This window comes from Lepisma saccharinum, chromosome 18, assembly GCF_977018435.1.
Source record: "Lepisma saccharinum chromosome 18, izLepSacc3.1, whole genome shotgun sequence".
Lineage (NCBI taxonomy): Eukaryota > Metazoa > Arthropoda > Insecta > Zygentoma > Lepismatidae > Lepisma > Lepisma saccharinum.
Genome location: NC_139246.1, coordinates 57426543 through 57439983, shown reverse-complemented (window position 1 = coordinate 57439983; position 13441 = coordinate 57426543). Strand labels below are relative to the sequence as shown.

Below are 13441 nucleotides of genomic sequence, written 5' to 3'. Positions count from 1 at the left end.
CACTAAGATTCTTAGCATGCTGTAAGTATGCCTATTCTAACACTGTTATTCTGCTCGTGTTCAAAGTTCTTGATTTTTTATTACTTCTGGCCAATGCACATTTAATATTCTCCTGAGACATCTGTTAATGTAAACTTGTAATCTATTTGTAATTTGGTTTGTGACTTTACAAGATTCTGCTCCATATAGCAACACTGATTTGACGTTGCTCTTAAAAATGTTTACCTTTGTTCCTTTACTTGCAATCGTACTTTTCTATATTGGGTAAAGTTGCACAAACACCCCCATTAGCTTTTGTGATGAGTTGTTTTACAACATCTTCTGCCCCTCAGTTTGTTGCAACTACACATCCTAAATAGGTAAAATTATCTACATCTTCTAAGGTTTCGTTTTCTAATTAAGTAGATCTTGGGTCCTTGAATTTAATCGCGTGGTTTTGGTCTTTGATTTATTTAACATCAGTCCAATTCTTTTAGCTTGTACAACAAGGTCTTCCAATTTAGTTTTTGCATCTCTATGACTATATTTTGGACCAAGGAAAATTACTCTAGTCCTCCAACGGCAGATTATATTCACTGAACTAATTTTAATTTTGTATATTGATGTTTTGCATGCCCTTTCAATCAAAGGTCAACGGTAGATATTAAAATAAATTAAATTAAATTAAACACCACATTTTGAGACAGCACCACTCCTCTTCTCTTCAGGTCAACATGTATAATATATATATATTTTTTTTTGTGCGTGTGGATCGAACCTATGATGTTGTGATTTAACTACAAATCCGGTGCACTAACCAACTACTTCCCGACGACTTCGGTTGCTTTATTCTACACTAGGTTGGTTAATAGCGGTTTAGTCTATTTCTATGAAGGATACTTCGTTGATTTTTCTCAGTTTCCAATTTGGTTCTTTGTGTAGTTCTATTATGCTGTTCTCTTGCATTCTTTGCCCTTCAGCTCATGTAAGTTTCTCTACTTTTGACCATCGTGTGTGTGTGTTGCTTGTGTTTATCTGTTCTCTTCAATGACAGACGTCGAGATTCTCCTAATGGTTAATTTGATATTGTAGTATCTTTTTAACCCATACTATCTAGGAAATGCAATAAAAGTTGTTCTAGTAGATTTCTGTATGTAGGGTTCCACACGTTTGCTGCTGATAGATGCATGATAAGAATAAGAAGAAGAATTTGTATTTTGCAGCATGTTATTGATTGTATGTCATAGTAACAATGTGTAAGATGTACGTGAATGGCTTCCAGGCATTAAAGTTATGTTCTTACAATTTGAACCTAGGTATTTTGTATGTCTTGTGCAAGTATAGATAAGGAATCACACACACAACAAGGCAAACAGCTCCATTTTAGCACAGACTTATTGCTCATCCAATATATATATAGCCCCAATCCCACCACTCACTCACTCACTCACTGACATAAATGTTCTCCATGAAGGAAGCCCCGGAGGCGAAAAACGCCCGATTACGACCCCCCATGAAATCGTCCCAAAAGGCCGAGAAAATTAAAAAATCTCTCAATCGGCCCTTCCTTAAGGGTGAAAATGCCCTTTTCTCACGTCCTTAGCAACCGTTGCCACGGGCATTTCTTTTGCACACATTGTTTCCTTCAATTCTTAATTGTCCAGCTACATTATATTTCTCACAGATAAGTAACACACAGATGAATCAACTCCTGGTTTTGAAAAGGTGCCTGAAACAAGGGTGACATCTACATAATAAGGAGTTTCAGCCCAGATACAATTACGTATATATTGTTATACTCAATGCGTAAATATCTGCATCGTGCTTGTTTCAACTAAATGTTTAGGGGGTATAATGACATGCAATTCCTTAGAGCTTGCCGTGCTTGTTGTTCACCATGGAAACGGACGTTGCTAGGGAACTTAAAGAAAGTTTATTTTCACCCCGAATGCTACTGTAAGGGAATTATGCTAGAGTTTTCGATTGATTGATTGATTGATTGATTTGGTGTTTTAGGTCCACTTTGTGCACAGTATTAGAGTTTTCGAATTTTAAAATGTGAGCATCAGAATTCATTGCAGAGGAGAGATAGAAATTTGCGAAGAATGAAGGAAAACATTTCTTTATTTCAATTATGTTTAAAAATGTAAAACTGACTACAGAAGTAAAATGTTACTTTTCCAATTTAGTGTCGCTATTGAATTCGTTTACATAAAACATCTAACTAACTATCCTGAAACTGTTATTACTTACCCAGCTTATTATTAAGAAAGAAACCAATAATATTTTGATTATTTGTACATATTACAGCGCATACACACATAAATTTACGTTCAAAACTTTCCAAATAAGCGAACCACGTCGGCGAGCGCACGAGACGTGGCCACAGGCCACGTCGAAAGTGCGCGAGTCCAATATATATATAGCCCCAATCCCACCACTCACTCACTCACTCACTGACATAAATGTTCTCCATGAAGGAAGCCCCGGAGGCGAAAAACGCCCGATTACGACCCCGCATGAAATTGTCCCAAAAGGCCGAGAAAATTCAAAAATCGCTCAATCGGCCCTTCCTTAAGGGTGAAAATGCCCTTTTCTCACGTCCTTAGCAACCGTTGCCACGGAAATTTTGTGCAGCACACATTGTTTCCTTCAATTCTTAATTGTCTAGCTACATTATATTTCTCACAGATTACACACAGATGAATCAACACCTGGTTCAAAAAGGTGCCTTAAACAAGGGTGACATCTACATAAGGAGTTTCAGCCCGAAATCAATTACTTACGTATATATTGGAAAACTCAATGCGAAAATGTTATCTACATCGTGGTTCTTTTAACTAAATGTTTAGAGGTATAATAACAAACAATTATTTAGAGTTTTTGCCATGCTTGTTGTTGTCCATGGAAACGGACGTTGCTAGGGAACTTAAAGAACGTTTATTTTCACCCCCAAAACTACTGTAAGGGAATTATGCTAGACTTTTCGTATTTCAAAACATGAGCGTCAGAATGTATTACGGAGGAGAGGTAGGAATTTGATGGGAACGACGGAAAACAATTATTTTTCTATTACGTTTACAAATGTGAAAATGTCAAAAGACGTAAATATTGTTTTCTCAATTTAATGTCGCTCTTGAATTCGTTTAAACAAGAAATCTAACTAACTATCTTGAAACGGTTATTACTTACTCAGTTTATTATTAAGAAAATAAACAATAATACTTTGAATATTTGTGCCTTATTAGAGCCCATACACACATAAAGTTACTTTCTAAACTTTTCAAATTAGTGAACTTATACACTTGTTCCCTTCATCCAATACAACATGCAGACATTTTACCCCATCTATAATATGATTACGCCCACAAAGTGGCCGAAGGTCACGCATGCGAGCGTACAAGACGTGGCCTTGGCCACGTCGAAAGTACGCGAGTCCAATATATATATTGCCCCAATCCCACCACTCACTCACTCACTGACATAAATGTTCTCCATGAAGGAAGCCCCGGAGGCGAAAAACGCCCGATTACGACCCCCCATGAAATCGTCCCAAAAGGCCGAGAAAATTCAAAAATCTCTCAATCGGCCCTTCCTTAAGGGTGAAAATGCCCTTTTCTCACGTCCTTAGCAACCGTTGCCACGGGCATTTCTTTTGCACACATTGTTTCCTTCAATTCTTAATTGTCCAGCTACATTATATTTCTCACAGATAAGTAACACACAGATGAATCAACTCATGACTTTGAAAAGGTGTCTGAAACAAGGGTGACATCTACATATTAAGGAGTTTCAGCCCAGATACAATTCCGTATAGGCTATATTGTTATACTCAATGCGTAAATATCTACATCGTGCTTGTTTTAACTAAATGTTTAGGGGGTATAATGACATGCAATTCCTTAGCGCTTGCCGTGCCTGTTGTTGTCCATGGAAACGGACGTTGCTAGGGAACTTAAATAATGTTTATTTTCACCCCGAAAACTACTGTAAGGGAATTATGCTAGACTCTTCGAATTTCAAAATGCGAGCATCAGAATTTATTACAGAGGAAAGGTAGGCAAAAGAGGGGAATGACGGAAAACAGTTATTATCCAATTACGTTAAAAAATGTGAAAATGACAAAAAGAAGTAAATATAACATTTTCAATTTAGTGTCGCAACTTAATTCGTAAATGAAAAATATCCAACTAATTATCTTGAAACGGTTATTACTTACTCAGTTCATTATTAAGAAAATAGACAATAATAGTTTGAATATTTGTACCTTATTAGAGCCCATACACACATAAAGTTACTTTCTAAACTTTTCAAACTTATACATATGTTCCCCATCATCCAATACAACATGTATACATTTTCAAAGTCATTAAGATCTATGAAGAACCCCATCTATAACATGATTGCGACCACAACGTGGCGAAGGTCACGCATGCGAGCGTACAAGACGTGGCCAAAGGCCACGTCGAAAGTACGCGAGTCTACATATATTTTCAACTTTGAGTTAGTGCCTTTATATCTTAAGAAAAATAAGTCTTTGATGTCCACCTATACTCACCTCACTTAGTACTCCGGCAGTTTGTTTCTTTATACAGCATATTTGCAGAAGGTACAATGCAACCTACAAGTGTATCAATATACGCTGTATAAAACACAACATTTTACTAACTTCGTTGACCCTTTACTATCACTTATGAGCCACTGCGAAGGCCTTTCCACCCATCTGCCTGCGAACTGAGGCCATTGTCGAACTTTCTTCTCCATTAGTAAACTTGCTGGTGTGTTAAGCATGCACACAGATATTGAATTTTAATTTGCCGAGAAATTTCTGTAAGTTTTAGGCTGACAGATGCCAAGAATCCACTCGTCTTCACTGGTGCAAGTGTCAATAGTATGCGCCATCTTTAAAATATCAAAAATGGAGTTTTGAAGTTCACTTGATTAGTTGGTTGGTTGGTTTATTTGGTGTTTTAAGTCCACTTTATGCACAGTAAGGCTAATCGGAACTGGACCTACAGTTTAAAGTGGGATCCGAACCACTATGTGCCTCCACCGGGTATCGAACCCGGACCCCTTGATTACACTGCGCCATCGGGGAGGCCCTCACTTGATTCGTGTTGCAGCCTTGAGGTCGTTTTGTAAATAACAGTTGATACTTCATGTAAATTTGAGCTGTATAAAGTCTGACCTACACATTTTATTGGACTATTAAGGTTTTCATTTGACTTTTCTAATATTTAAATAATAACATTTGCTATGCTTTGGACCAAGGAAAAATACCCTAGTCCCCCCATGCGAGATCAATATTTATTATATATTCACCGAATTCATTTTAACCTTTGCTTTGTTTGTCTTTGGAAATCTATACTTCAGCAGGTAAGCCGATGGCGCAGTAGTAGCGTCATCGCCTTGTAATCAAGGGGTCCCGGGAGGCACATAGCGGTTCTTATCCCACTTTAAACTGTAGATCCCGTCCTGATTAGCCTTACTATGCATAAAGTGGACTTAAAACACCAAATCAATCAATCAATTCAGTACGTTAGGTTCGGGGACATTCGTACTGTTTATTACAATAATATAAAATTGTATATCATGGACCATGGGGAATTCCACCTCGGGATAAATTCATGTTCCACTAACTACACTCACTTCAACCTGGAACCGGGTGGACAACATAATCCAAGTTGTTTGCCAGCTGTAAATAAAATTTAAATAATTAACACGTTAAGCATTGGTGTTCTTTGTTAGTATCCTACCATCAATTTCATGAGACATTTATTTGGAGGATTCGGCCCAGAGTTTAAACATATCTAAAATTAACTCTAGATTTTGTACTAACTAAAATTAAACTAATATTCTAATCTATACACTAAAAATATATATATATGAATTTATATATATACATAAATGTTGTTTTGTAAACAAAGAGCAAACCTCGTACAGCGCAAGGAGTAAAGCACTCGGTGTTTACAAAATGCAATCAATGACGGCTTGTAAGCACACATCCGACACATCCGAACACATTATTAGCATTTTGCCAACTAGGACGACGTTTACAAACAATGAAGTCAGTGGTGGCTTGTAATCACACATTCGCGATTATCGTGAAAACGGCTCGTTTGCAGATCCATGTTTACTGACACTTTTTTGCTTCTATTATCGTGTTCTTTCACCTGTGTCAGTTTGCGCTATTACTTATGACACACCCTATAAATATATATATATATATATATATATATATATATATATATATATATATATATGTATGTATGTATGTATGTATGTATGTATGTATGTATGTATGTATATTTTTGTGTGTGTGTGTGTTTTTCTTTTCAATATAGCAAATTTCGTCACGTTCCCATGGGAACCATACCTCCTGAAGCTATTCAGTACTGAAGGATTATCAGTACCCAATTATCATGCTGGTTAGCCGCATGATATTCTGTAGATATCTTCACTTACTAACATAGAAACATAATCTTTATTTATTCCAAGCACGTTGAATAATGAATACATATACATTTAAATTAATTAATTTTGATATTAATTTATCTTATATGTGCTACGAAGTAATATGGAATGGTGTTACCGTATTCACGGTTATTGACCTACAACCATGTTTATGTACAACATATTTTTTAGTACTTTACCCTAACTACTATCAGTGACGGCGCCAGCTTGAAATGAGTAAGGGGGCTAAAGAATTCGAAGTCAAATTAACTTATACCGGCTAAAAGGTATGTACTTAACAGTTTACTACTGTATAATTTTACCAGTGACATATTTTAGTCATAACAAGTCAGAACCAAGATGTTGCATTTTGTCCCATAATATACAAAATATCTTTTAGGCACGAATCTTTTATGTCCAATACAATGGAATAATTGTATTGCTTTCTGTTCCTAAGCCATTATTGAGTGGAATAATATCACAGACTTTCTATTCAGATGAAAAGTACAAAATACACCATAAAACTACACTCATTATCAACTCGCTGGATATACACGTAATACTATTTCTATGTAAAGAGTGTCAGTACTTTAATTGCTAAAATTAGAAAATGAGCCACAGCAAGAAACTACTATAAGATACGTCTGTTTTTATGAGCAGGTATAACCTTGTTTAAATCCAAAAATTTTGCAAGCTCTTCAACGGACTGAACCAGTTCGATTACAAAATTAGCACTTGATTTTCCGCAAGCAGCTGTTGAAGAGGGTATGCACATTTCAATAGCACAAAGGTAATAAAGTTTGTAGAATTCAATTTTGAATGTTTCAACCAGTGCAAGCAGTTGCTGAAGCGTCTTTATTTTGAGTTCCCTTCTGCCTCATAGTCTGCCATAACTCTAAACTGTCCAATCACAACATAGGGAGCGTCGGAGATTGTACTTTTTCATGCTTCAGAAAACCGGCACTAACTTAATAAAGTAAACCTGAAATAAACAATGCCATTTTTGAATAGAAAGTGTGTTAATGTTACCATTGTCTCTGCCATGATGAAATATCTTAGGTTTTCTTGTTCAACGACTGGAATTCTGAATTTAGGGCTAAAAGTGGTGAAGATGCGAGATATGAGGTGTCACGCTCAAGGAACAAAGATATTTTCACTACAAATTCACCTGAACTAGGAGACAAATACACTGACATAAATCAATGAATATAGTTGCAACTCTTAAACAGGGCATTTTGATTAGAGAAAATAACTGCTGAAAATTATAATTTTATTTCAGAATAAGTTATGCATAAATACTTATCAGAATTGTATGAATAGTTTTAGATGTGCTTCAAAGATTGATTCTCCTGCACGGAATCAAATTTGGCCACTGTGACGGTACTGCAGAAATTATTTTCTAACCTCACAAATGATAATTAATTAACGTTTAGAACTAGGACTGCAAGCAATAAAATTGCCCAAGCAATTTTCTCACCGTATTGCAATGATTAGTTGATGGATTTGTATTAAGGTCCACTATATGCACAGAGGCTAATATGGACGAGGCTACAGCTTTTAATGTAATCCGAACCACTTAATGAAATGTTACCTTCACTGGGGTATCGAACCTGGGACCCATTGATATCAAGGCAGCTGTTTTATCGCTAGATTTTTGGAGCTGGAATCACAATTTTAAACTGTCCAATTCTTAGCATTTAAGAATTACGTAGTTTGTGTACTCTCTCATTCTTCAACATCTTATTATCTCCCTCTCGAATATTTGCAACGATAAGGATAGATACGAGTACAATGAGACCAATGAGAGAACATTGCTAACACTCGCGCGATTGTCGGTACTCGAATGAGGAACTAACAAACAGAAAATAAACATAACGCTTCTTTTATTTCTTGAACATCATCCTACTTATAAAAAATAATTTTGCCACTTAAGTTTGACCTATTCCAAAATATAGCGATACAATTTTTAGAGACTATTAATTGCACACATTTAGCTGTATATGCCACCAATTAAGGATCAGTCTCACAGCCACTGGATACGTCCACGTACCACACAGGCAACAGATTTTGTAGCAAGTTTGGCGACTCATGATTGACAAATTGCTTAGTATCAAATGACCAGTGGCTCAGTGGCCACTGTTATCCAGACATATTTGCAGCTGTCCCACTCCTTGATTGTAGGACGCATCGTAATAAAGCAACCTATCCGAACTAGAAAATGTACTTGAGCATTGTACTTGCCCCAATGGAAGTTTTACAATGGCAATCAAAATGATCTACCGTACTACAAAAGTCTGGGGGCTATAGGGGGGGGGGAGGCTGAGACATGTTTTGGGAGGGCTGAAGCCGTCCCTGACTACTATTAAACATTAACTATACTAACTCTCTTACTCTAACTCGTTTCCACACTACAACGAGTAATTTACATATTTGGAAAAAGAAAGATGAAAAATCTTTATACCTCTTCCAGAATGTTTCATTCTCCATGAAAAATTCTGAAAGTCTAATTGTATTAATTATATCAATTGTAACTGGAACTCCGAACAACGATGCACATGTAATGTTCATTTGAAAATAAAAAAAAAAATAAAGAGGAAAAGTAAGACGGGGAAATCGAAAGTCAACGAATATGACGTTTTGGTATAAATTTCAGGCACCAGGATAACAAGCGCATGTATGACTATTTTGTCAAGCGTGATAACATACTCTTCATTATGAACGGATAGCGAGGCGTAAAGGGTGACCCTTTCTTTGGACACCTAAATGTCAAACCTCCCTTCCACGTAGTACACCCTGGACTGCATTTTGCAGACTAACGAGGCTCTGGCGTCTTGACTCACGGCCGGCATAATCCTCCGTGAGGCTCGTGATGTGTCCTTATGTGTTTGTCATTGTCCTTTTATCCATTTAATATAATCTCCATTCATTCTCATCTCCGCGATTAGCCAAAAGTAGCAGAAAAGCCAAGTCAAATACAAAGTAAATATAACAAATCAATCAATCCACATTATGAACATAAACTCTACAAACATGACAGTTTTACGATATTCACCAGATATATTTTTGAAATTGAAACGAATACCAATCAAAAAGTTAATTAATTCTACTTTCAATCTATGGGCGAATAATATAATTGACAACATTATTTGTTTAATATAATGTAAAACATTTCTACGAAAAATATCATTAATGTTACACATTCTTACTATCCATTCTATTTTTTCAGGCGTCGGAACGAGAAATAATTTGGGTAACAAGGCTAGGAATACTACTGGTTGGTGCGGCAGGAGCAGCTATTGCCTTCAGTGTAAAGAGCGTGTATGGCATATGGTAAGTTAGTTAATTTGAAATATTTAAATTCTTTGCAACATTGCACATCAGTATTTTACAACACGTGATTAACTTACAAATTAGAAATAAAAGTAACAAATTCCATTCAAAAGCCTAAACAATTTACTAAGAAAGCTATCATATTTTCTTGTTTTTCAATAGAAGAGCCTAATCAAGAAGGGCTTTAACTACGTTTGTTCATATAGTACCTAGTATACAAGCTAGTAGCTTTCTTTCTAGCACTAGGATGAGTTATACCATTTTGATCTGATGCAACATATATTCTCAAAGAGAGGGAACGTTTTCTTTTGCAATAGTTGGACACCGTATTTGAAAATATAACAGTTGGGAAAGAAAACGTTTGGGAGGAAAGTTCCCAGCGGAATCTTTCCACTGGGTGCTTTGGTGCTATTATAATAACAGGAGTTTAGATTATAGTGCTAGGCAGAGCCTAATACAACCTTTATAACCTCTATAACTTACGTATGCAAGGCAGAACCGATACAAATATATACAAAACAACAAATTAATCATACATATTTAAACAAAGCTTTCTTGTATGTGATACACAGCAAGGTCTTAAGAAACACTTCCAATAATCTATTTATTAACTGCCCTAACATCCTTTAGGTTGTTAATTTTAGCTTATTTTTACAAGAAACATATACTACACTATAATTATTTGTGTTTTATATAGTTTATGCATGTAAAAACTGTGAATAGGGTCGAAAATAAGGCATCTAAAAAATCACAATCGTGTTCCATGTAGGGAAATGAAATTGATGACAGAAAAGTTTAACTAATAGGTTTTGTACTGCTTCTACTTTGTTCATATAGGTTTTGGTTCCAAACAGACTATATTTTAAACAAATACTTTGTACAGATATGTTTCAAATTTTATAAAATGTTACCAGTCTTACAGCAAACAACCTATACATCTAAAATAACGAAAAATCACACAAAACAATAGACTTACGATAGTTCTAGATTCATGCAAATATTCCGCATATGGACTTGAAATGTAAGCTTGGTATGAATTGTTATACCTATACCTTTCTGCCACGGATTTAATTTGACAGTATTGTAAATAATACATACATACATAGCTAAGCTGAAAATTATAATTTATTTCTAGGTTCATTGCATCAGACCTGTCGTACGTTATTCTGTTTCCTCACTTCGTCATGTCCATTTGGTGTCCAGGACTTTGCAACAGCTACGGTAGCTGCGTAGGCTACATATGCGGTCTCGTGCTTAGAGGAATGTTTGGCGAGAAGACACTGAACATACCTCCCGTTTTACCAACAACCAACCTTCCGGTGAGAACCATTGCGGCTACAATAACGATCGTCGTCATCATCGTCGTTTCCAATCTGGCGAGGTACGTCTTCGCTGCAGGGATTGTCAAGGACGACCAAGACTTCTGCAGTTGCTTTCGGAGGAACTTGAAGGAACCGGTGGTCCTAAAGTCTATGAAGATTAAGGATCCTGGAGGAACTGATATCATTAGGTCTTTGGACACTGGTCAGGTGAAGTCGAACGGAGAATTAAAATCAGGACGAAAATTATCTGTCGTGGATGAGACATCTGTTCCTGAAGAACAAAATAGGCAATAGGTGCAACTCATTCTACAGCCATGTCCAGACATGTGCCGTATAATCATATAAGACCATGGTATTCTGCTATGGAACCTTGTATTTAACCTAAATCTGTGTGTTTTGTTGTGCATAAGACATAACCACTGCAGGTTCCGAGCATATAGGCAATTGCCACACTTGAAACATCATTTCATTTTTGTGGCCTTTGACCTTTCTGCTTATTTCTTTTGATGAACGGTAGGAGATGCTTTGGGAACCACAAATACTCGATATGGATAACCCATAGGGCTACGAAGTCCATGTCTGCATGACACAAAACCATCCAAATCGTCAATTTGTTGGCCATTTCCAGCTACCTCTGGTTTGCGTAAACAGGAAATTCTGCCTGAGCACAAAACATTGATTTTCGGTCATCTGCCCTGATGTAAAGGATAAAATCAAGACTCCTTTCGTTTCAAAACGTGATCCTCTGTTCAGATCTATGAACTAGTGCACATTTAGAGGATAGCAGTTTCATTTGTACATTCTAACTTCTATGTTGATTGGCGTCTCCAAACTGCAATTGCAGGGTAATATGCCGTGATATATGAACCAATACATTGTCTTTTATTCTCCAACAATTGAAAATCAAGATCAGAAAAATATATTCTTTTAAAATTCTACCCTTCCTGGAGCTGTGCATTCGGGACCTCACACATCGAATTAGCAAGTAACATGATACTTCAAGTGTTAAATTCTTCCACTCTCGACTATTGTAATGGTATAGTGGGGTTAAGCCACGATCGCGCGAGATGTTTAAGAGGAAGCGGCTGTGCGATGATCGTAACTTCAAGAATAGAACAAAAACCCACTATATATCACAAATACCTTTTTGTGTCGCCCTTCTCGCGCGACAAAGCAGGAGTCTACAAGCAGCGTCGACGAGAAGCGCGAGACAAAGCCCTGTAATAAATGTACACCCTATATATATATATATATATATATATATATATATATATATATATATATATATATATATGTATATAACGCACACACAAAATTAGAGGGTCCGTCAACGAATAGCACTCTGTGCCTTCTCCGTTGAATTCATTCACAATCTCAATTACTATATATAATCCAATCTTATCTTTTGGTCTTGCACTCACGTAAATACAATATTACTCAATAGTACCTTTTGTACCAGTCTAAGGTTGCCTCGTGATGCGTATCCCATGCGCGTTTACATCTGTTGGCGCACGATAGTTTTCTAGTAAGATAAAATTTACTATTTGGTACATTCAATCATCGACAACGTATTGCATTGCACAAATATCATGTATTTCAAAAACAACAATCAACACGTAAAAATTGCCCAATATTAACAGGGTCTACATAAGCCCAATACTAGCACTGAACAAACAACGCGAAGACAGTTTACGAATTGCGCCATAGCTGATACCGAGTTTGCAACACTTGCAGTCACACCGAGGTCATTCGCGTCCGCAAGAAATGGCTGATCTTCCACCCCAAGTAGCTAGCCTCGAAGACACCCCCTCCCCGACCGCTGACCCACATTTCAAGGGGCCGACAGATTTAAAGCAAGTGCTTTTGAGGTTGTATCCTACCCTGCCGGACGTCCAGCTCGCGGAGGGGGAAGGCCACATTCACGTCTGCCACCTGAACGTTCAGTCCCTCGACAACAAATTCACGGAATTCTCCGCATCCGAAATAAAAAAATTCGATGTTATCGCATTGAGCGAAACATGGCTGCAATCATCTATTCCTGACCCTCTGTACAGCATTCCAAATTTCCATCTCTTTAGAAACGACCGAGACACCCGGGGAGGCGGTACCGCTATTTTCGTTAAGAACAACCTTCTTGCCTCTAACGTAATTTCGGTCAATGAAAGTGACCTTGAAGGACTATGGGTGCGAGTCTCGTGCCCAAAAACAAATAAAAATATTATCGTAGGTTGCGGATATAGACCTCCTAGCGGATCGGTTGTAAAAGCGTGCGCAATCTTGCAAAGGATGATCAGTAGCTTACCACCGAGCCATCAATCAATATTCCTTGGAGATATGAATGTAAATTTGCTGAAAGA

General features: G+C 37.0%; 1 protein-coding gene across 1 annotated transcript in view; it reads left to right on the top strand.

Moving 5' to 3' along the window:
- The window catches only part of LOC146002120 (high-affinity choline transporter 1-like), a 112490-nt gene extending 100383 nt beyond the window's left edge, over window positions 1-12107 (top strand). The window contains exons 9-10 of the mRNA XM_083139838.1: window positions 9659-9762; window positions 10898-12107. Of these exons, the coding sequence (XP_082995964.1) occupies window positions 9659-9762; window positions 10898-11378 (585 nt within the window). The 3' untranslated portion in view covers window positions 11379-12107. The remainder of the gene's footprint in view (window positions 1-9658; window positions 9763-10897) is intronic.
- The last annotated feature ends 1334 nt before the right edge of the window (window positions 12108-13441 follow it).